This window comes from Gymnoscopelus braueri (assembly GCF_963280865.1).
Source record: "Gymnoscopelus braueri genome assembly, chromosome: 13".
Taxonomy (NCBI): domain Eukaryota; kingdom Metazoa; phylum Chordata; class Actinopteri; order Myctophiformes; family Myctophidae; genus Gymnoscopelus; species Gymnoscopelus braueri.
In genome coordinates, this window is record NC_137615.1 from 37050681 (window position 1) to 37074763 (window position 24083).

Consider the following 24083-nt stretch of genomic DNA (forward strand, 5'->3'; position numbering starts at 1 on the left):
CAAGTACAGCGCTGACCCCGGACACGTTTACTAAGGGCTTAAGTTTAACCATCAGAGAACCAGTACAAAGTCAGAGACCAACATGGACAGATCAAGAGGGATTGCTTACACCAGCTACCCTGGCCTGAATTCCCTCTGTAGCTCAATGGACACAACTCCTCCCCTGAGACGTCTTTCACAATAAGGTGTCGGGCCACCCTTATTGTTCTCCTCCCTTCCCTTGGACAGCGTGCTTATTTTGGCTTTTCCGAAGCTTTATCTGATGACACTGCTCACAATAAAAAGCGAGGTGGTGAAAGGGGCCTCTCGCTGACAGCGTGATGGATGCCACAAGTGACAACCTTTTGTTTCAGTAAAATACACTCAACATGCTGGCCTTGCAGAGGCGAAAAGCGGAGGGCAAGGAGAACAAGTTGTTCACTTGTTCCGTGTCGTTGAGCAAACCATGGCAGTGTCGGAACTTGTTGCTTTTCCCACTTTAGGTTCACTGTAGCTCAGGGGCTTGATCTGTGGCTGTGTTAATACAAGCCACCCAGCTCTGTTGAAAATAAATAAGCTATGCAGCAAATAAACTCTGCTGATAGAATACAAACTTAGAACAGGGTTCCAATTACCTCATGTTTTGTCCACCCCTTTGAATAGCTTACTTGGTCCAAAGTGGCAGTTTATACTCAACGTGCCAAAAATGTCAATAAACCCGCCTTAATCGCCCATCCAATCTGATAAAAGCACCTGCTTAGGGAAACACAACACGCCCCTGCCGTCTATCTGTGCAGCTGCAATGTTTCCTTCCTATTGAACCACTATACAGTCGGAAACACTGGTCAAAATGCAATTACGCACTCAGGCACCCGCACTTGTTTGTTGAAATAACTTCCTGCCCTTTCTTTTATTTTTTTAGTTTTTTTTTCTGGATGTGCAAGATAAAAATCAGCATTCAACATAACGTGAATGTGGAAAAAGGGAATGGATAGGAATTAAATGCTGTTGTCAATAAAATAGCTTCTTACAATAGGGAAATTACATCATTTTAATTTAGTCATGGCATAGCTGTAGGCTACATCATTATTATATCATTCTCAAAGAGGCGAATGTTTTCAAAACAATGTAGATAATAGGTTCCATGTATAACCTTTAACAAATCCCTTCCGAACTACATAACAAGTAACAAAGTATCTATGCATTTATTTTTAAACCAGAATTTACCAATTTGTAGCCCTAATATATCTAAGATATTGTGACATAGGTGTGTTTTTCGCTGCAAATGAAAGCTTTTAATGATAGGTTGAAATACCATGTATGTATAATTAAATGAATAATTAAATGTTTTAATTTCTGCATTAATAGTTTCATTGCATTTAAAAGCCAAGGTAATTATTGTTATTTATTCAATTTTTTTATATTGTGAGGGATAATGCTTGGAAATTCAAGGCCATGATCCCGGCGGTTCCCATCCTTAAATTCAACCCTTTAGATAATGATTTACACTCAAATTCACATTTGTTTTGTTTAATAAATAATTTAACCTGATTGTAAACTATAGGCTATAATCTATAGATTTCTAAAACAACGCCACTTTGATGCACTGCAAAATACAAGAAAACCCAGCCCCTGTTAACAAATTGAAGATACATTTTTCATTCATATAAGAAATATAACATGTGTGGACTGGAGCAAAAATATATGTTAATGTATAACATTTTTGCAATGACGACTACTGCGCGCAACTGGGCCTGTTTGTGCGTAATGGCAATATGACTGAGCAGAGCTGGGACTCGGAGCATCAAATGAAATTAGGTAGGCCTACTTCGACTGTAAAAATGTGATCTTCGAACAACAACATTAATTCAAATACACAGTAAAATATGATCAGTATCCATTTGTAACTCTGAGCGTGAATAGTTTGGTTATTGTAGGCTACACCAGTGGTTCTCAAACGTATTAGCTCAAGACCCAAAAGAGAAATTAGACGTTTGCCCGGAAACCCGAGGTAGAATAGCAGATCTACAAGCTCACAACTTGTGAGCAGTCACAACCCATCACTTTGCGCCGCAGATCTGCTATTTTCACTACTTCTTAAACATTAAATTTAGGGAATTCGTTTGATATATTTTTTTTTTATTCATGAAATTCTTGTTGCAATGTTTTTGAATTTGTTTTCAACTCATAAAAAAAAAAAAAAAATTAATGACATGCGTTGTGTACACACTCTCTAAGTTCAAAATAGAATATCATGTGGAAAACATTTACATTTAAAAAAATAAAAAGTATATGTTGCCTCACCAACGCATTCGTTTGCCTCTCTGGCCGTCGCCCGCTGCCAGGGCCGGTCGTAATGGAACGGCTTGCACCTGTCGCACTCCGGCCCCGCGGTGTTGTGCTTGCACTCGCACACCAGACTCCCGTCTCGGTCCTTCACGCACTTGGACGCGTGGCCGTTGCACTTGCACCGTCCGCCGACCTGCAGGTCCGACACCGCGTAGAAGTAGGAGTCGCGCGCCAGCTCCGAGTCGTCCTCGTTCTCGTCGCCGAACGTGTGCAGGCGGCTGAACGCCACCTTGATGTCGGTGGCCGTCACCCAGTCCTGGAGGACGGGCGAGTTGTCGAAGTCGTGCGCCGACGGTCTCCCGTCCAGGGTGCTGAAGGCGATGAGGCCGCCCGTAAGAGGGTGCATGTCCGTGTGCGAGTCCGTGCAGATCGCCTCCTGCTCGTTCTGCTTGGTGATCGTCGCCTTGTTCTGCCTGTTGTGCATCTTCTTGCACTGGGTGGAATAGAACTGGAAGGGGACCCACGACTTCCCGTAGTCCATGGACTTGTATATAGCCATCGATTCGGGTCGCGGCGAACAAAACTGCAGGCTCACGTACGTGACCTCGAACTTTTTCCCCAGCGACAGCGTGAGGGTGACGTTCTGCGGATACTGCATGTAGTTTTCGGACTGCCAACAGGTGAGGTTGTGCGGGTTGTTGAGGTCTGTCAAATAAGTCGGCGGGTGACACTTCTTGGGGTCGGCGGCGTCGCACGTGTGACAGTCCCTCGTCCTCTCCTCGCCCTTCTCGGCCACCACGCAGTACCTGGCGGCGGGGCTCCCGCAGGTGCTGGAGACGCGCACGTCCTTACCGAACGCGGAGTTGACGAAGTCGGGGATGCATCGCCGCGAGTTCCCGTTCTCGTCGTAGCACGGGTCCGGCGGCGAGGATTGCGCGGCGAACATGCTCAGCCCGTATCCTCCACCGAGAACCACGCTGGTCAGCAAAGAAACTGTCACCAAGGTGACCCAAACTTCCAAAATCCGTATCATTGTAATCCGCGCTCCTGCAGTGACTCTTGCCCTGAAATTTAATTGAGAGGGAGGGGGGAAGAGAAAAGAGAAAAGTCAATTAGGATCGGTATCATTCATTTAAATTATGAGTGATCATAACATTTAAGACAAATCCAAGGCAAAGTAACTCATTAATGGATAACGAAAAGCCAGACGCACGGATACGCACGAGACCTAATAGGCTAAATAAAGGAGACATTATTATGAGGCAACGAAAGCTCCAGGGGTCACTACCTCGAAATATCTTTTCAGCTTAAAGGTGTAGCAGAACTCCTAAAAAATTTGGAGGACAACTTATCCCGTTTTACGCACGAAAAATACTGCCAGTTCGGCTTTTCCCCCCCTTTTGAAATCCAAACATAAACATAAATAAGTTTATGGCAAATGATCAGCTGGCTCTGAGTCTCCTTGTGTCTGTCTTCCTCTCAGTCACACCTCTGTCCACCTCTATCTGTTTCTGTCCCATTCCCTCTCTGGCGCGCTCACTGTTGGAATAGTAAGAGGGGTCCAGCTCTCCACAAGAGATGAGGTTAGGCTGCGCAGACGCTCGGTGTTGGCAGAGGACAGCGACATCTGCTGGTCAATTGTTGATATTGCGCGTATTATAAAAATGGAAACTTGCAAAGCATCAAAGCAAAGGCAACACAATTTAAATCCTTTAGTTACGCCAAACATTTACACATTTAAGCATTTAGCTTTATAGGGGTATTTCACTTTCAAACATCTTTGAAAGTGAAATGTCCCTTTAATGTAGGTCTACAGATATTCTACAAACGCCAACACAATTGTGAAAAAAAATATAGAGGCTATAATAAACTCCTATACATACCACTACTAGCATTAGTCATACTGCTTAGTGCTTACACAGTATGTGAATGAATTTGACCTCCAGTTCAACGTCATTGCGGCGTTGTTGCAGCCAAAAAATAGCACTAGGCCTAAGCTATTATTATTTATTGCCATAGAACAAACAGCACGTTAGATTGACCGAGGCCTACTCAGAATAGTCTTTAAATTCATAAATGTGGTAAATGAAATGAATTCGTCTCACTTTAACAGTTCTGTAACACTGTCTCATGAGAAAAGTTTGGCAACAACTTGAGGCGACCCGACCTTGTATTGTGAATTTGTACTTCCATGTACTGCTGTTCTCATGTCCTACTAAATAAAGTACATCAATCAATCAATCAATCAATCAATCAATCAATCAATCAATCAATCAATCAATCAATCAATCAATCAATCAATCAATCAATCAATCAGTCGTGCATGCTATTAATGCTTGTACAGCACAGCTGTTTGCAGCACCTAATCACACATGCAGGTCGATAGACACCATTGTGCCTTCACCAGGGCCTGGAGAGAAACAAACACTATAATCTAATGCATCTTCCATCAATTCAGTGGTGGAAAAAGTACTCAAATGTTTTACTTAAGTAAAAGTATCAATACTGTAATGTAGAAATACTCTGTTACAAGTAAAAGTCCGGAATTCAAAATGTACTTAGGTAAAAGTACAAAAGTATAGGCATCAAATTAACAATAATTACCCATTTCAGACGTTTTCAAATGTATAAAATGTATCAAATTCCTTTGAAAATAGCAGATCTACAAGCTTTTGCAAGGCGTTGTGAACTTGTAGATCGGCTATTTTCAAATTGCCAACGTATATAGGTCTGAAGTGGTTTTGTAATAATAATCAAAATCTACAAAGTAACTAGTAACTAAAGATTTCAAAGAATTGTAGTGGAGTAAAAGTACAATATTTGCCTTTGAGATGTAGTGGAGTATAAGTAAAAGTATTGAAAATTGGAAATACTCCAGTAAAGTAAAAAAATATATATTTGTTTTACTTATGTACAGTACTTGAGTAAATGTACTTACAGTAGTTACTTTCCTCCACTGCATCCATTGATGCAGACATTGTGAAGGCAGGCTTCCACTTTGAATAAAGAGCAGCACATAACATTATTAGCCTATGTATTTCACTCAATAATGCAGCATATGTTTCTATGAGATAAAGATGTATTTTTAATAAACCCAGCAGAAGAACAGATATATAGGCCTACTCAAGTGAGCCATTAAAAAAAAAGTTGTGCAAGTTGCAGGTGCCAGTTGTTTGAAGGAGCCCACCATGAGGTCTGTCTGTCATATGCATGCACCTCCCACACACTCAATACAGTCCCTTAAAGTCAGCATAAGAATCATTCAGTTCCTGTTTTGCTACATAAGCTCACTCGTCTTGGCTTTAAGAGGATCTATTTTTGCGGAGCGGAGGATGTGGTTGTTGTATTGTTCACCCTTCACTGGTGAGTCTCAGTCAGCTGGGCTGCATCTGACATGTTGCAGCTATGTCCTCTAATATAGCCTACAATACTAATGCCCCAGGACCCAGCTAAGAATTACAGGTAAGAATTACATTAACATCTATTTATGCTTCGCTGTGTGTGTGTGTGTGTGTCTGTGTGTGTGTCTGTGTGTGTGTCTGTGTGTGTGTGTGTGTGTGTGTGTGTGTGTGTGTGTGTGTGTGTGTGTGTGTGTGTGTGTGTGTGTGTGTGTGTGTGTGTGTGTGTGTGTGTGTGTTTGTTTTAAATGTTTATACTGCGTCTGTTGTATGCTGCCCTGGTATCAGACAGCACAGGCTGTACCACCCTAAGGGTCAGTTCGTGCATCACTTCTCTATTTTGCAATCTTCAGTTAGTCACAAGGATTTCTAAGAACTGATGTTTTTTTGTTGTTGTTTTTTGGTCACACACTGTTCCTGTGATGTGCCAGTTGTGAAATGAACATTCTCAAATAAAAGGTTTTACATCCCTTCAGGCTTTCATAACATGACGTGTATATCAGCCTAATGCCATACTATTAAACTGGTACAGTAAAATACCAATTTAGCTGAGGGGTAGTGTTCCCAAAATGCATCTAGCCTACAGTATATCAGATTACCTCTACTTAATGGAAAGTCTTTGTAAAACATCTGAACCAGTAATAGAAGATAATTGTAGTGGTGTCACACCACTGTTTCTCCACCTTTTATTTCACCTCCTTTGTAAACGGCCTAATACTTTATCTTATTCTTGTAAAACAACAGTGAGATCAGTGTGTGTCATTCTGTCTGCAGGATAGACCAACAACATGGGTACAATAGAGAGACACCTGTTTCCTCAGCAGACAATTGCTCTTATGCTCGGTTAAGTTGGGGTGATGTGGGTATAGCCTACATGGAAGTCTATTGCTCATAGAACTCCTTGTCAAGGTCATTGTACACCTTGAGCCATTTATGTCCCTCGGTTTGATCAACTGGAAACTCCAGTCACTCCACAAGTCAGCAATCTCGACTGTTTTGCCTGTGGTACGTTTTGCTTATGCTTTAAATACTGTAAGCCCTGTGAGAACATACTAAGAATGTTATATTATTGTACTGTATCTTTCCCCGAATGCCAAAGTGAAAATATCATATCAGAACAAAATTAATTTTGGAAAACATATTTTGTTCAATGCTGCTGTTATTATAGGCCAGGTGAATACATAGCATGATCTACCGTATGCCTATTCAGTTCAGTTCATCTTTATTGTGACTTTCAACTTGTTTTGACAACTTGTCTTTCATCACTGGTGATAGCTGCATTGCTTATTATTCTGGATAAAGCCCAGCAAAAGTTGATGCGTGTTTAACTACTTAAACCTATACTGGACTTTGTTGACAGGAGTCCCCCAGCGGTCTACAGTATACTAGGCCCCTTCTTTGTTCCATCTACACCAAATATCTTTTCCAAAAATAGCTGATCTATAATCTCACAAAACATCACGTTGTGAGCTTGTAGATGTGCTATTTTTATCGAATGTTCACCCCAGAATATGGATGCTATAGGGAAACAGAAAGGCAAACAACAGATTCCGATCTTTCATTTGTCCTCCAAATGTCCAAAAACAAATGAGTGACTATGATTCATGTCTGATGCGTTGTTGAGACACTTCAGGAGTCAGGACACTAGGAGAAGACCTTAAACACTTAAAACAAGCTTTTCACAGGAATCCATTTAAATGTGTTTTAATTTAATTCTAAATATTCATTTTAATATACAGTAAAGTCCTCAGTGTTAATTTATTCAATTGTAACTCTGAAAGGGATCCTTGCGGGTCCATTTGGTTGCATTTGTACACTCAAGAGTTAAATTACACTGAGAATTGTACTATGTATGAATGGTAGCCATGTCAACCAATAACAACAGCACAATTTGTTTTAGTGTCATCCACTACCTTTTTACTTTGGGACAGTGGTTTCCTGTTTGGGCCAACACAGATGACCCCAGTTTCCCATTCATGTTTAACTGGTCTCTGTGACAGGGCCGTCTCTGGTCCACAGCTGTTCACAATGACAGCTTCCTTTCTGTGCACATAAACACATCTTGTTGGCTAAATATACTGTAGGGAACACTGTGCCACCGGTAGTCTCTTTCTCCTCCAGAGGGACCTGATTCAATTCAGTCCCAGGGGACGTGTGCTCCTTCAGAATCTCACATTTGTTGGGAGGAATTACAATAAGCGGTAGCCAGGAAGGCACGAGTACGGTTCTCAAAAGTTCCCCCCTCTTTTTAATAGCCTCCACTGCAACAGCAGTTTCCTTGTTTGTTCATGTTGTTGTGTGTGGTCACTCAGTTACACATTTGAATGCTGTGCAACATCCAGTGTGGTTTTGTTATATTAGCAAAGTTTAGTTCACTGTTCAGTTGATATGGGCAATCACCTGGTTTTGAAACCAAGACTCACGCATATTAGGGAATCAAACTTCGACGTCCTCCTAAAGGGGATTCCCCCCCGACCAAGGGAGATTTACACACTGTTGAAACGATCTCAGAATTTTAAGTGGGACTCAGTTCTTAGTGACTTCTGTTTATTTGTTGTTTTTTGTTCTGCTGATTACAGCACGTAGCACAAGATACTACCGGCGACTACTGTTGCTGGGACACAAATTCCTAATTTTCTACTCTTCATTAACATCCCAGCTCTGAATCATATCAGATCTTTGTCACACATGAGCATTTTTAAGAATGGAAAAAGGGGAAGTGTGACAGTTTTTGTTTTTTCAACCAGCTCATCTCCGGAACCCTCACCCAGCCAATGACTCACTGGTTTGGTAGGAAGTGGCAGACTAAACTCTTTCCCCTGGCATCGTTGCTATGGGCATTTGTGTTTGTATCTCCAGTGGCATAAATGTAAGGCTTGTATTTTTTAGATACCTTATAGATATATTCTTTCTTTTAGAACACAGAGTACCTAGGATTTGGGACCATGTTGGCTCTTCTGTAAAGTGTGGGTGCATGTGATGCTTCTGTAGATGATCTGAGATGGAGAGGAGCTCGTGCACAGAAGATCGTATCCAACATGCCCTCGATCGCTGCCTCTTTGGTCTGGGTTGTGACTCTCCTGACAAACAGTTATTTAACGGTAGGTATCACCCCTGAGCTTACATAGCCTTATTCTCTATACTGCTTGCTTGTTACAGGAACAATATTCAAGAACAAGAAAGCTTCATATTGCTACAGTGACCATGTGTTATAGGTGTAGAGATGATTAAACCCACTCATAAAATGGTATTTGAACAGAGTCCTATTATTTGACTTATATACAGTATGTCTAGAAAGAATGGTGAAGCCTTTCATTTGCTGTTATAATGTGTACACAGTGACACCTATTGATATAACATGGTGTTAGAGATCTATATCTCATGTAGACAGGTGTAGCGCCCACACTCTGGCCACATACTGTATGGGCTATATGTAATTGTTTGTCTGGTATTAGAGCACCCTGAGAAAGACGCAACATTGACACGCAACAGTGTTTTTAAAGTTGTCTCTGCCTTCTAAATAAAGGCTTTTGTTATATTACTCACAGTTGTACCCGAACCTCATTTATTGTCCTTACCATAGAAGTACAAATTTCCTTTGTTTCTTCTTGTGCCTGAATGGTGTCAAACTAAAGGACAGAGTGTTGCAAGTTTAGGAAACAGTTAAGCATTTTGTACAGATCTTGGTAAACTTAGCTGCTGCCATTGTGCTTCTGAATATTGAATGACTAAACCAATGCTCACTCATGTAACTCAAGTGTAAAACTCACTTCCATAGTTATGTAACTATTTGGAAACATTTGGTCCCTAATTGCGTCTTGTGACAAGAGCTAAATGGGAATTGAGAGTAGTGACACAGACTGTGGGATGAAGACAGAGGGCATAGGGTTTATGGAAAAAAAAAGAAGAAGTCGCTCTTGAAATACTGCGGAATAACGAAGGAAGCTTAGCTACAGCCCAGAGAGAAAAGAATAACCTTTCTCTCAAGCACTCTTTTGTTTTGATTATGCTTTATAAGTTATATACTAGCCTTTGTCAGAGCTAAATGTTGTGGATGTCCTCAAAATGAAACCTAAAAGGAGAAGTAGAAGAGGTTGTGTGTATTTAGCCCACATGATGTGCTTCTGTCACTCCGTTTAGCTGGCCTGTGCTTAAACCGCTGGTGTTTGGAGGAACTGGTCAAGAGAGATGCCCACAACTTCCTCATCCTTCTACAGCTAATTCTGAGGAAAACAAGAGAGGTGAAGGCCTCAAAGCCTAAAGTCCTTTTCATATTACACACATTACACAGTCTAATATAGAGAACGAAACATGAACACTACACCACCTACACCAACATATCTCCTTCCTGAGATATGACTGATTACACTATGTCATTTTGATCTTGTCTATGGCTGCCTACAACTTTCGATTATTCTATCGATTACCTTTTCGATTAATCGAATAATTGAGAAGCGTGTTTTTGATTATATAATTATTTAAAATGTGTTATACAAGTGTATCAATAATCTCTCAAGACAGATTCTGCTGATTGCTGATCTACAAACTCACTTGAGCGTGTAGTTCTGCTTATTTCTATTTCTATTTGAAAATCCATTATTTTTATTAAAATGTATAATTGATTAAATCAATTAGTTCAATTAACTGTTGCACCCCTAATTTAGATTTTGACTGTGACCTTAAGTTGGACGGTGACATCAGTGAATCTTTGAATTTACACGAACAGCAATAGTGGTTGCTTAGGTGGTTTTATGATAAAATGACGTTTTGTTTTAAAATAACATCCAGGTCACTTTCGTGTGTACGCCTAGTTCACACCAAGTTCAGGCCACAGCAAGCTTTTGATAGGTTGCCACTTTATCTCGCGGCAAACGTCAGCGAGAAAGTTTCCCCCCAACGTTTCAAGGCATTTTTTGTTAGTTCTGCATCCTGCCGCTATTTTCGCTATAAAAAATATATATGATAATTTAATAATCCCCGCTTTGAAAACCTCTGCCATAAAGCATGGAACCACGCCACTTTCTCAGTACGCAGAAGCAGAATACCAGTCATGGCGTGAATTCAGCATTACACATTAACCATACAAAAAGCAGTTTACAGTATGTCATTTTGACCTTGGCATGACCATGAAAGCTCGACCCAAAAGCAGCCTACTGATCATTCCCACAAATGTTCTTGATTTTGACCTTGATCATGGCCGTGACCGTTGGACTTTTGAACCCCCAAAATAATCAAAAGTTAAAACTTAACACTGTGGTGTCTTTTAACTGCGGTGTTTACTTATTTACTGTATGTGATTCCCTTCTGGACAATAAAGGATATCTAAACTAATCTAATCATGTCTTTGGGGCAATGAACTGATCATTCATCCATTCATTCATCCATGAAAACCTGCCTGCCTTTACTGGAGCCATGTACTGTAGTTGACATGCAGACTCACACATGGCTGCGGGCAGGGTAATGATGTGTCTCAGTGGTGTAACCTAACCTCCCTCTGTGTTCTTCAGGTACTGGAGCAGTGTCAATATGAGCAAGTGGTTCCTCTCACCCTCTTGTTCTCTTCAACTCTTATGAAAGTGAGTGTTTATGGATCATCCCATCATTAAACACTCCAAAGGAACTAGCACATGTATGGACAAAGACACATAACTAAGTTTCATTCCAAAGTGCTCCCTCTTAAAGGGATATTTCCCTCTCAAACATGTTTGGGGTCAATTTAACGTCTACTCAGGCTTTTGTGTGCACCCTAGACAGTTTTTAAGTTGCTTGATTCGGTATTTAGATATTTGATATTCATTTTATCAGACACGTCCTAGATAAACCCATTGTAACTTCAAACTTTTAGCCATGATAGATTCATCAAAAACACCCATCCTTGGTTCTGGTGACTGATTTTGGCCTTCTTATACGTGAGGGGGCCGTGATTTTTCATTCATTTTATTTAATGTCTTTATTGCATTTTATTTTCTTCATTTACCCAAACATTATAAAAAAGTAAATGAAAAAAGGAATTGAAAAAACACAGCCCCTCACACATTAGAAGGCCAATATCAGTCACCAGAACCAAGGGTGAGTGTTTTCAATTAATCTAACACGGTACTAACAAAAGCCTGAGTAGATGTTAAAATGACCCCAAACAAGTTTGAAAGTGAAAATTCTCTTTAACTATGAAAAAGAAATAAATGAGTGGTTGGAAACCGCTAAGTAAGTAAGTAAGTAGGTCGTAAAGGCTTATTGTCGGTATCAGCCGAGATTGCGGGTGTCTACAATGCACTAGACTCCTGGGAGATGGATTGCTGAGGTGGAGTGCAACAGCTACCATCAGCTCCCAGTACTTAGTGCACAACTTATCACACCTAAGCCGTGGTACTCATACACTGAGTTGGTGGTGCCTGGGATTGATCCTATGACCTTGTGGTCCAAAGGCGTGGGCTTTACCGACTGAGCTACCCAGACACAAAGCCTGCTAGTCATCACTTGGTATTTCTGAAATGTTACAAAATGCTTCTCAAGTTGTGTAATTTGGGCGTAAAATCATTTTGGAAGCAAACTGTGTGTCCACCTCCAGGCTCCTTACCTGAGTCCAGACTGTGGGCTGCTGCAGGAAGCCTACCTGTTGTTCCACAACTTCCTGTCCTGGCCGGTACCTTACAGCTCCGCTGCTAAACGCCTCCTCCTCATCATTAGCCAGGAGCTCAGAGCACCAGGTAACGCTGTGATGATGATGACTAATGGCCCTGTCTGTTGAGAGATGTCCTTTACTGGTTAGACTTAGAACCGTTGGTGAAAATACAATATTTTTTGTGTGTACTATTTTTTGGCAAAGCTTATTACCACACGGAGGCGCTGTTCGCCTGCAAAGTAGTACTAATCAAATTTGGTTGGAATGAATGGGCCAGTGAATATTCTCATTCTCACTCTGTTTTCCTTCTAGGTATATCCTTTCTGAGGCTGGTGAGGGAGGAGCAGGGTTTAGCCACTGACAACAAGTGTCCTAAAATTATGTAAGTCACTTCAGGCCTTGATTAAAGTTCTAATAACAGTCAATTAGGAATACTTCACATTTTAACCAAATGACATCTGGGCATGCCATAATAGGCAAATATTTGCCTATGAAAGGAGGACCCCTTTAGACCCCTGGGGGACCCCGGTCAAAGTATATAGAGTTTAAGTGGTTAAACAACGTTTTTGTATCAGCTTTTGTGTGTGTGTGTGTGTGTGTGTGTGTGTGTGTGTGTGTGTGTGTGTGTGTGTGTGTGCGCGCGCGCGCGTCGCGGCGTTCATGCGTGTGTCTATTCCAGAACGGTGTTGCTTTTGAGTCCAGATGAGGACGTTCCCCCAGAGTTCAGGTCAGTTTCTGAGCAGCTCAGCAGGATGAGTCACTCCCAGAAAGACATCACTGTCAGCCTGATCAAACATGCCTTCCAGGCTGTGCTCGGTCCAAAGCACCCCCTCCACACACTCCACAGCACACTGCAGGTGGGTGGACCAACCAGTACTCCCATACCACGATATGCATCATTATAAGTATCAGAAACACTTTTGAACCTGGTGCTGCGAAAGAACACTCAATGCTTGACATACCGACCACACAGTGCATGCACTTACAGGACACACATCCCATTATACCACAAACCATGCACCTCAGATCATTGTCACACTCAATATCACTGTCTCTTTTGTATGCATCCGATTTTGTTTTAAATCAAACATATTTTTAATAAAGAAAATGTATTCAACAGGCTTTTTCCTTGACTTGTACAATTACCAGTGATCAACCAGTAAACAAAAACACATTTTGTTTTATTGCAGTATTATATTATTTCTAATTTGTTACATTATGTATTATTACATCATTTTATATATTTAACTTTGATCAGCGCGTGTGGTGATCAATATTATGAAACAGAGCTTCCTATAAATTGTTCATCTTACAGTCTAAAAGCAGTGAGGAGTTGGAGCAGCTTCTCTCAGCAATAACAGACACCCTGGAGTCAGCAGCATCTACAGCAGTCCCAGACTCTCAGATAACCAGGGACAGTCTGTTCCACAGCATGGACAGGCTCATGGAGGGCCTGTTAGACCCCTCTACTACCAATGGCAGCTCACATCCTGGTAAGAGTGAGAGGAAACAGGCTGAAATATGCAAACTGGTGGTCTGGAAACACAAGTCTCAAACTAATTGCCCCTTGTGGGATTAATAAAGTTGATTGAATTTCAGGACCCACAAATAGCAGTGCTTTGTGAATGACAGTATCGCCTTCTTCTCATTAGGGGATGTTGAGACGTTAGCGCTGCCCTTTGCTAGATGTCACGTGTCGTCCTGGGGGAAAGACAACTTTGGTAATTAGCTCCTATTTCACTTTGAAATGTTTTCTGTTCCTCTAGACCCATATTTTCTTTTAATTCCAAGTTGCCTCTTCATTCTGTTGTGTATCCTGTTGTCAACCTGTCCTGTGTCCTGATTTCTAACTCCATCTGTTCACGTTCATCCAGATGATCTAAGTGACATCCTCGCCAGTGAGCTGCCAGACTGTTTCGAACTGGACGAGGATGACCACAACAAGCCAAACGACGAAGAAGAAGTAGAGGGGAGGAAGGCAGAGGGCAAACACGAAAACCACGAGGATGACCACAACGAGCTGAACAACGATGAGGAAGCGGAGGGGAGGAATGTGGAGGGCGAACTCCTAAAGCACCGCGTCTCCACCGCGTCCTCCAGAGACTCCACGCTCTCTAGAGACTCCATGTTCTCCAGAGACTCCATGCTTTCCAACTACTCTCTGTCGTCCAGCTGGTCTGTGCCGTCGGCGCAACAGTCTGAGTCCTCGGGCGTGGACAGCGACTTCGGCGACGACGCAGAGGAGACTTGCGATGGCGTACGGCACCGCAGGAAGCCCAAGAAGAAGTCACGGTCGCTGCTGAGCACGGATCGTTTCTCCCAGCTGTTCAAGAACCACCGCAGCCCCGCCATCTGCCGCCGCGCCGTGAGCATGGGCTACGGGGACCCCGGCATGGTGGGGGCCGAGTGCAAACGTTCCATGTCCCTGCAGAGAAATCTGCAGCGTGCCCCGAGCAGATCCTTCGCGCCCTCCCCTCCCGCCGATCGCCTCTCTCCCCAGAAGCATGTGTGTGTCCGCAGGAGGCCCATCCTGAGCTGTGATGAGCAGGGAGGTGTGGTGGAGGTCTCCACCCTGCTCAGAGTGGTGGTGTTCGGGGGCACCAGGGAGGCCGGCAGGCTGGCCAGAGCATACAGTGACCTTCAGCAGAAGGAGCGTAGGTGTCGTCGACTAACCAAGATGTGCAGACTGCAATTCTACTTCCTCCCCGCCAAGAGGAAAGGTCCAGGAGGTTCAGGGGGGGGTCATGCTCCACCTGAGGGGAGTCCACTCAAAGCCACATCTTCCACGGTGAGAAGAGCCATCACTGTGTGTGTGTGTGTGTGTGTGTGTGTGTGTGTGTGTGTGTGTGTGTGTGTGTGTGTGTGTGTGTGTGTGTGTGTGTGTGTGTGTGTGTGTGTGTGTGTGTGTGTGTGTGTGTGTGCCACTTTGCAGTGATTCACTAATACACTGTATCATCTGCGGTGAGGCTTGTAAAGCTGGGAGACCTCTGACATAATGTGTAATTTGGTGGTCAAAGGTCGGTGATGTGATGAGCTACATATTCACACATCTACTGTAGATAGAGGTTTATTTTGTTTTATTTGATAACTTTATTTGATAACTTTTATTTGGATAACGGATAATAAAAGTCCGGGTAGCTCAGTCGGTAGAGCTCTCGCCTTTAGACCACACGGTCATGGGTTCAATCCCGGGCATTGCCTAATCAGCATATGAGTAGCACGGCTTGGGTGTGGCAAGTTGTGCGGTAAGTACTGGGAGCTGATGGTAGATCTGGCGCTCCACCTCAGCAATCCATCTCCCAGGGGTCTAGCTGCTAGACTTTAGCGCATTCTAGCGGGCATAGACTCCAGGGTTATCGGTTGATACCGACAATAAGCCTCTCCCGACCTACTTAAAAGTGCATCGTACAATAAAATGACTTAATTCCGTTGCATGATCATAATGAACTCAAAAATGTTACTAAGAACACTTAAAATAGATACGGGACTGTGATTACTTACATTGTCCTTCCTGCCTTTTTGAGCGGTGCAACCGCTCCTATAAGAGGGTTTAGGACCCATCCGTGGTGAAAGTTTTTCTTTCCGTCGTGAAAATTTGTCTTTCGCTGTGACGCCATGCTGTGGAAAACACGCCCATAGGCTAAGCTTTTCAGGAGGTGCTGTGATTGGCTAGCGAGACACATGATGAAATTAGCTTAAAACTTTGCAGACGCGCTGTGATTGGCTAGCAAGACGCATGATGAAATTAATAATAATGTAAAAAATGTAAGCACGTCACTTCGCAGGACGTGCTGTGATTGGCTACCGAGATGCATGATGAAATTAATAACTCATAAATAGCACCGCTCACTTCACACTGGGTGTGAAGAGCAATGACAGTACAAACATATTGCTCCTGTATTTTCTTACTGTACCTTCTTACTACTAATGTACAGTATTACTGTCGGTTTTTATCTTTCCTGATAGGAGTCTAATGGAGTTTCTCAGGAGAGCAACACAACAGGCTTAGCTCAACTGGTGGGGAGGATTGACCCCTGGTACGACCGCAACGTGTTCAGCCTGCTCAGTCTGTCTTCTGATGTCCTCTGTCAGGTACCTCAGCTACAGACCCCTAACTACACTTGTATGTTAACAAACCCCACGACACGTAGTTTGTATTGTGGTAAGAGCGGGCACCAAATCATCTCAGCTGGATTTGAAGCCCTCTTCAAGATTCTCTTAAGGCATGCAGTTTCTATTAATGGGCCAGCAGATGTTGCTATTTCACCTCCTGCAGGCCAGTGCAGGCTGACGAACAATTTACTCTCAATACAAGTGAACAAGGTTTTGGCCGGACTTTACACTTTATTTTATTATCTTAGTAAACATTTTCATAAACACTTTATGTTTTCAATCGCTAGTTTAAAGTCTTTTTGAAATCATCATGATATGCGTTTAGTAAATTATGGTCCCATACATTATAATTAATGATAAAGTAGGGAATGTTTCTAGGGCAGAACCCTTGCTGCGGTTGCAGCCAATAACTAGTCGTTTCCGGTTTCATTTCGGGACTGGAAGTTCAAAGATGGCGGATTTTAATTTAATTGCCGAAAAAGTGGCTTCAAAACGGTCTGTAGAGACCAATGGGCCTCCCTTCGTCCATATTTTTTACAGTCTATGGGTAAGAGACAAGAGGCCCCTCTACGGCTTTATGACAGACAAACTCAAATTACATGACTGACATCATGCCAACAAATCCAACGTTACCAATACGAACAGAGACTTTCAAATAGCCAGTAAATTTAAATAAAATGTAGTCGAAGTTACTTTTATACTCTGGGAAACACTACAAGTTTCTAACAAGTTTCATGAAAATCCATGCTTTCATTCTCAATATTGCCCTTGACCTTGACCATTTTCCACCAAGTTTCACGACAATCTGAATCTATGCATGTGTTTTCAAGTTATCTTGTTTACTGGAACAGGAGTGATACCCTGCCATGCATGACTGTGGGCAGGGTTAGCCTGGTAAACCCTCCCTCCGGAAATCTCATTTCTATTTGATTCCGGGAATCAAATAGAAATGAGATTTCCGGAGGGAGGGTTTACCAGGCTAGGGCAGGGTAACTATACAAAATAATATTTCTACTCGTTCTCTGAGGCAACCTGTTAATATTGACACAGTCAACAGGGGCAGTGTGCAGTAATTTAAAAAAAGATACATACAAATTGAATATGCTATAATAATATAATAATAATAATAATGAATAATAAAACATCAGACTTATATATCGCTTTTCTTAGTACCCAAAGTCTCTTATGAATTATGTTTTGTGTTGTTTCCTAGACGACGTGTAAAGTGGATAAGGATTCGTTGGGCAGCAGTAGCAGTGCAGAACGTCTTCCCCTGCTGGCTGACATGCTGTTGTACTACTGTAGAAATGCACACCAACCGGTTCTAATGCAGCTGTACCAGGCTGAGGTGAAGCACAAATGCCACACGCACAGTCGCGCACACACACACACACACACACACACACTGAATATACTGTATATGTATACACACACCCAGGTGCATAGGCACACATAAATATTGAATTTTCCCCCCTGTTTACAGCTGACCTTAGCAGGAGGAGAGAAGAGAAAGGAGGTGTTTATTAATTCTCTGGAGCTGGGACACACCGCTGGAACAAGAGCTGTCATGGCGATGGGTGGGTATCACTCACACGCACGCACCTATACGCACACACGCACGCACGCAGACACGCACGCACGCACGCACGCACGCACGCACGCACGCACGCACGCACGCACGCACGCACGCACGCACGCACGCACACACACACACACACACACACGCATATACACACTGATGTGTAATTGTATTTTCTTTATAGGTGCTGCTAGTAAGAGGTTCGGCATTGTCGGGGACCGTGACGCAGTGCCTTTAAAACTACATGTTTCCTACAACAAGGTAACCATTGTTCCTCCTCTGACTGAATAAGCTTGAGATGCCCAGATAATACTTTTTAAAACCTGCCGTCTTCCGCTCTGCGTTCCAGGTGGCTGTGAGTGGGAGGGGCGAGCGGATGGAGACAGATGTGGTTTGCACGTCGATAAACCTTTACAATGGCTGTCTGAAACCCGAGCAGCCAGGTACGTTGTTCCGTCTTCACGCTTGCTGCCCCGGCTGAGTAAAAAATAATTGTCCTCATCATCTTCAAAGGCATCTGTTATATGAACTATAACTGTGCTTGTTGTTCATTGTTGTCTAATGTCATCTTCACTGGGCTGCTGTTTCAAAACAAATCAACTGCAACGTCAAACATTTGCATCATGACGCTCGAAGACAACTATCTTACATATAATTTGAGTAAACTCTGTCGGTCTGTCTGTCTTGGGTGGTGTCTTGGGAGATCAAACTGCGCATGTGTCGTTGCCAGGTTTCGCGCGCGAAACAAGCAGCAAGGTCTATGAAAACAAGGCCAAACGAAACGAACCCTACAAGCAACAAGGTCTATGAAAAGAAGGCCAAACGCAGCGCTAGATCGTGCGCGATCAACAAGCAACCAGCTTCATGAAAAAACACAAAGCCGCGCACTGCGCATTTCTCTAACCAATTCACACCCACTTCACGCTTACAAAACCTGGACATGGCAACGTGGCTCATCGTTCTGTGATTGACAGAAAAAGTTGGCCAATCAGGTGGCGAGTTCGCAGCCTGAAAAAGACGAACGGCAGCCATTGTTGATGTGCGAGTCAGGGTACGAGTGCCTTGACTTCTTATTTTCGCTTACTAAACGCTCTCAAACTTCTTCTTTGACGCACGGAATTCACTTATAACATATCGTTTGGATAGAATTTAGTTGTTTCACTTCATATGTGTGGTCAATTAATCATGACAGAGCCTATTTAAAAAAAAAAAATCAGAGAACCGGCAGGGGCGACCAGTCACACGCATGTATCCCAATAAGTCAACCTATTTTGGGGATGGCGATCTCAAAAGTCCCTTGCGTCATGGCTGTCCCCCCCGCCCCACCCCCACCACACACACACACACACACACACACACGCACACACACACAGGGAGAGAGAGGGAGGGTGGGAGAGAGAGAATAGACGGACAGACACAGACAGAGAGACAGAGAGGGAGAGAGAGGGAGGGAGGGAAAGACAAAATAAGCGAGCCCTCGCTTATTTTTGCGCGGACGTAATTTGTTTGTCATTGTGGTGAATGTTTGCTGCTGATGTTTGTTGTGTGAAGCTTAATGTCAGAGTGTTTGTGTTGGAGCGCCTCAGTGCGGCTGCTGCGTTCATGTGCAACATCTTGCATGCGTGGCTGTGTTCACAGTTTTCCTTCGCCATGTCTGTAGGTCACGGCCTGGAGACCCCAGGGAAATTTCTTCATGAAAAAAAAAAACAGCCGATGGGGTCCGCGATGTTTCACGGGGGTCCGCGTTTTTTTTTGCGGTTCTGGGCGGATTGGGTTCGTTTTTTTCGCGGTTCTGGGCGGATTGGGTCCTTTTTTTTTTTTTTTTTTCGGTGGGTAGGGGCCCTGCGTGGGGCGGGGCCCCACGCAGCCTGCGTAGTGTGCGTGTAGGGAGAAGCGGCCCTGTGTGTGTGTGTGTGTGTTTGTTTGTGCGCGCTCGCAACGGCTCACACGCGCGTGTGTGTGTTGGCAACGGCCGACGGGGAACGGCTCCGCCTGTTAGATCTTTATATGCGCGGGTGTTTGTGGGTGTTCTGTTCCTCCACGACGGGATGTGCGTGTACACACTACACCATTGGTTCTCAAAGTGGGCTCCGGGGACCCCCAGGGGTCCTTGAGGGAGTTCCAGGGGGTCCCCAGCTAAATGATAGATTAGGCACCAAATGGACCCTTATGGGTCTGTAACTCTGACAGTGTACAAATGGAACCAAATGGACTCTAACGGGTCCATTTGGTTCCATTTGTACACTCTCACAGTTAAATTAACATACATTTTACCATATAAACTGGGGTCCAAGGGATAGAAATGCCATTAAATGGGGGTCCGTAGCCCTAATGCATGTCAAACTGGGGGACCTTGAAATTAAAATGGTTGAGATTCACTGCTACAGCCGTAAACAAATCTTCTCTTATGGGGGTCCCTCGCATATCTTTTCAAATGGGGGTCCGCGGGCTAACAAGTGTCAATTTGGGGGTCCTTGCCATGAAAAAGTTTGAGAACCACTGCACTACACAGTACAAACTCACTTTCGATCCCTGATAAACTGTCTGTTCTCACCGCATAACCCAAACTGCACACTTTGGGTGCTCATATCCCCCTACGGGTATGGTCTAGTTATGTCAACTGTGGTAGTGCTGTTGTTTGTCCTTGTCCTAGGGATACGTTAGAACAGTGGTTCTCAAGCATTTTAGGCTTCAGTACCACCTTACCTACAACATTTTGCTTAGAAATGGCAAAGGAAACCATAGTGAGCATATCGTTGCTGTTGGGCAGAAACCCCTTATCTCCACATTTTAACTTTTTGTGTTTGCCCTTCTTGATCATACTACAGCGTCACACAAAAGTAGCAAAAGTAACAGATATACAAGCTCGAAGCTTGTAGTTCTGCTACTTTTGCTATCCTGAAATCCTGAAAAGTAACAGTTTTGGACATATGAGGTTTCCACCCAGAGCCGATATGATACTATGAATGAATGATAACCCACCTTTTGAAGATTACAATATTACAAACAAGAAATGGAGTGAAAGAGTTGCCCCCTGAGCAGATATATCATTAACTGTACCATAACATTTCAGTAAGTCCAGTTTTGATGTCAAATATTCAAAATAAAATAAAGGGTAAGACCACTTTGGTAGAGGTTTGGGTTGTGTAGTTACCTTGCCATGATGTAACTCCAAAGGTGGACAAGAAATCAAAAATAATTGCTCCATTAATTAGAAATTGATAATTCAAAATATGCTCCTCATTGACTTACATTGTACAGTAAAACAGCTCTCAAAGTCACTCTTTTAGCAATAACGAACACAAACGAAGCTGATTCAGACAATATAGAACATCATCAAACCCAGTACTGTTTGTTTTTTTTATAAAAATTTGAACTTCCTGTTGATTTTACTATTTGAAGATCCGAATCCGGATCCGCGGATCCAGTCCGGGTTTTCTTTTTAATAAAAATGCCCTTGCCCTTTAACAGCAAATAAATAATTATTTCTATTCAATAACCGTTGTGTTAGTACATTTCTTTATTTAACGTACCATGCCCCCATTTAAGAAACGCTGCGTTATAGTATTGTTTAAACTCAGTTACATTGTGGCATACGTTGTTATCCACAGATTCAAGGATGGATAGTCTGCAGCTGACAATTACACAGGTCTTGAAGAGACAGTCCTCGAGGGCGAAGATTAGCTACAACCAGGTGAGATTCATGTAACACGTCAATCAACTGAGATAGGCAACAGTACACTCTCAGGTTTGAGCTCACCTCTAAACGGGTCCCCTTTTTAAATGTTCTCTCCTTGAATCGTTCTCACACAGCACATCCATGTATCGGAAGTGAAAGTGAACGAGGTCCAGGTCAGTGGTGGAGGCGAGGGGACGACCTTCGCCGTGTGTCTGGATCAGGATGAGAAGAAGATTATCCAAAGTGTGACCAGGTACACATGTCACATACCCTCATTCAGTGGTGTTCAAAGTGTGTGTGTGTGTGTGTGTGTGTGTGTGTGTGTGTGTGTGTGTGTGTGTGTGTGTGTGTGTGTGTGTGTGTATGTAGTATGTATGTATGTATGTATGTATGTATGTATGTATGTATGTATGTATGTATGTATGTATGTGTGTATGTATGTGTATATATATATATACAGAGAGAGAGAGAGAAAAAGAATACTTACATTTAGCATTTTTGCATTACTTCCATACCTAGTTATTGTAGGTAAACTTTTGAAAATGTCAAAATATTCCTCAAGTCAACTCTGCAAATGTGTCAATTTAAATCCTCACACTGGCAACTATGGCAGTCAGTCACAGTACAATGTATGATGATAACATTTGCTGGCTACACATGCAGCAGTAGAGTTACACTACAATGATCCTGTGGTGTGTTTCTTGTGCAGGTGTGAGGTGTCTCTGTGCAGTAAACCAGGTAGCAGTTCAGACTGGAGGTCCTATAAGTTTTTACCTGGCCAGATTCATCCTTTACACCCATCTTACCGCTCTCTGCTCTGCCTCCCCATCACCTCTTTCACTGCATCATATCCATGAAACAACAGCAACAAAACTACTGGACTTACACTGCACTGTTATTGGGACTGAGAGCAATAGAACAGTGATTCTAAACTTTTTCAATATCAAGGACCCCTTGTATGATATTCATTACCACGGACCCCCATTTTTATCTCTTGGACCCCAATCAACACTGTAAAATGCAAGAGTGTGGCATGGTCTCTAGGGGTTGCTAGTAAAAGTCTTATTTTTGTTTTCTTTTATGTTCTCAGGTTTTTGGACAAACACATACATGTTCTATGGGTTAATGAATACTGTAAGTCAAATTAGGTGTACAAGATGATGAATCGAGCCTGGGTCCACCCAAAGGCGAGGTTTTCTGTTATATATCAATATGGCTTCAGTATCACCTTTCCCTGATTTCTGTATCCAAGTACAACCTTTACCTGACTAAAAGAAAAATGAAATGGCAAAGGAAACCCCATCTTCCACAAAATGCCAGTCATAAATAGAACTCTAATGATTAGCAATTGGCTCCACAGTTCAAACTTAAATGTCCCATTTTCCCATTACACACTGTATATTACTTAACACTGTACATGGCTATCATTTGAGGTATTCACTGTACAGTAGGTGTTTTTTTGGTAGGCATGTTGTCATTGTACCTTACCTGTACATTACCTGTACATTACCTCTAATATATTTAGGAAGAAATTGTGTGGTCACATACTGTAACTACAGTACATAGCGATACAGGGATTTTCCTGCTATTGATACAGCAATGCTTTGAAAGACATTTCACTCAGGAATATGTTGCCACTGTGGAAGCAGCATAACACTGCTGATTTGCTATCTATGTAAGTTCTGAGAATTAGTACCTGCATAGAAATATGTAATAATAAAAATAAGCTATTTATTTTGTAAAAAATACTAATAGTTTTGAGAGCTATAGTGTTGTACACTGTACAGTGCATTTCATTTTTATTTGTGACAACAATAAAAAAAGTTGCAATAAAGAAATTAACCTTTCAATCAACGTTTATGTGATTACCTTTAACTGTCGCTGGTCGGACAATGATTCTCTTGCAAAATATCAATGGCTTTGAACTTCCTCTTATGAAGCACTGACATACAGTATTTTCCGAACCCCAGCATAATAAATCTTATCTATTGTTAGGCTTATACCTAGATGTGTTGCTTTTGGCCTAACACGCTAACATACAGGCTTTTTACATGTTGAATAATACCACTTCATATGTCATGTGTGATTTATACCGTCATTAATTAGTAGCCCTACAGTGGTGTGTTTTTCCCTTTTACCTTTCAATTGTTTTGTAATAAAATATGCAACAGAGAAGCAAAGCTAAAGACACTTTATACAAAGTTAAGTAGTTTTTTTCCACTGAGCTTATAATGCATTATGACCAGCACTTATAAATACTTCATAAACATTGTTATACTGTAAGTTGTTATTCATAATTATAAACATGTATAATTTATAAGTATTATGAAGCCTTATAAGTGCATTATAATGCATTGTAGACCCGGCCTTTAAGTAAAGTGTTACAAAAACACAAGCATAGTTGGTCAATACTATTACAACTTC

The 24083-nt window shown here is 42.4% G+C and overlaps 2 protein-coding genes across 3 annotated transcripts in view; one reads left to right on the forward strand and one right to left on the reverse strand.

Annotated features, from left to right (window-relative positions):
- Window positions 1-3781, reverse strand: part of ntn1b (netrin 1b) — a 57972-nt gene extending 54191 nt beyond the window's left edge. Inside the window, exons 1-2 of the mRNA XM_080446402.1 lie at window positions 3557-3781; window positions 2284-3332 (exon numbers count right to left, since the gene is read on the reverse strand). Of these exons, the coding sequence (XP_080302528.1) occupies window positions 2284-3301 (1018 nt within the window). The 5' untranslated portion in view covers window positions 3302-3332; window positions 3557-3781. The remainder of the gene's footprint in view (window positions 1-2283; window positions 3333-3556) is intronic.
- A 1791-nt stretch (window positions 3782-5572) lies between these two features.
- On the forward strand, window positions 5573-23484 carry LOC308098026 (phosphoinositide 3-kinase regulatory subunit 5-like). 2 transcript variants are annotated; one of them, XM_080446243.1, is made up of 18 exons: window positions 5573-5730; window positions 8585-8767; window positions 9807-9907; window positions 11174-11242; window positions 12235-12373; window positions 12601-12670; window positions 12968-13145; window positions 13604-13781; window positions 13941-14009; window positions 14163-15076; window positions 16255-16380; window positions 17615-17749; window positions 17885-17978; window positions 18165-18241; window positions 18330-18423; window positions 21592-21674; window positions 21794-21912; window positions 22369-23484. In XM_080446243.1, exons 2-18 carry the CDS (start codon window positions 8668-8670, stop codon window positions 22514-22516), a joined length of 2694 nt encoding a protein of 897 aa, XP_080302369.1. In that variant the 5' UTR covers window positions 5573-5730; window positions 8585-8667; the 3' UTR covers window positions 22517-23484. The 2 variants fall into 2 exon arrangements, with proteins under 2 accessions (XP_080302369.1, XP_080302370.1); XM_080446244.1 differs by having other exon boundaries at window positions 8658-8767.
- The last annotated feature ends 599 nt before the right edge of the window (window positions 23485-24083 follow it).

What these genes read in the sequence shown, in the direction of transcription:
- LOC308098026 (XM_080446243.1), top strand. Translation starts at nt 8,668, where the DNA reads ATGGAGAGGAGCTCGTGCACAGAAGATCGTATCCAACATGCCCTCGAT. An exon ending in TTCTGAGGAAAACAAGAGAG is followed by an intron (nt 9,908 to 11,173) that starts GTGAAGGCCTCA and finishes TGTGTTCTTCAG; the next exon opens with GTACTGGAGCAGTGTCAATA. An exon ending in CTTCTGATGTCCTCTGTCAG is followed by an intron (nt 16,381 to 17,614) that starts GTACCTCAGCTA and finishes GTTGTTTCCTAG; the next exon opens with ACGACGTGTAAAGTGGATAA.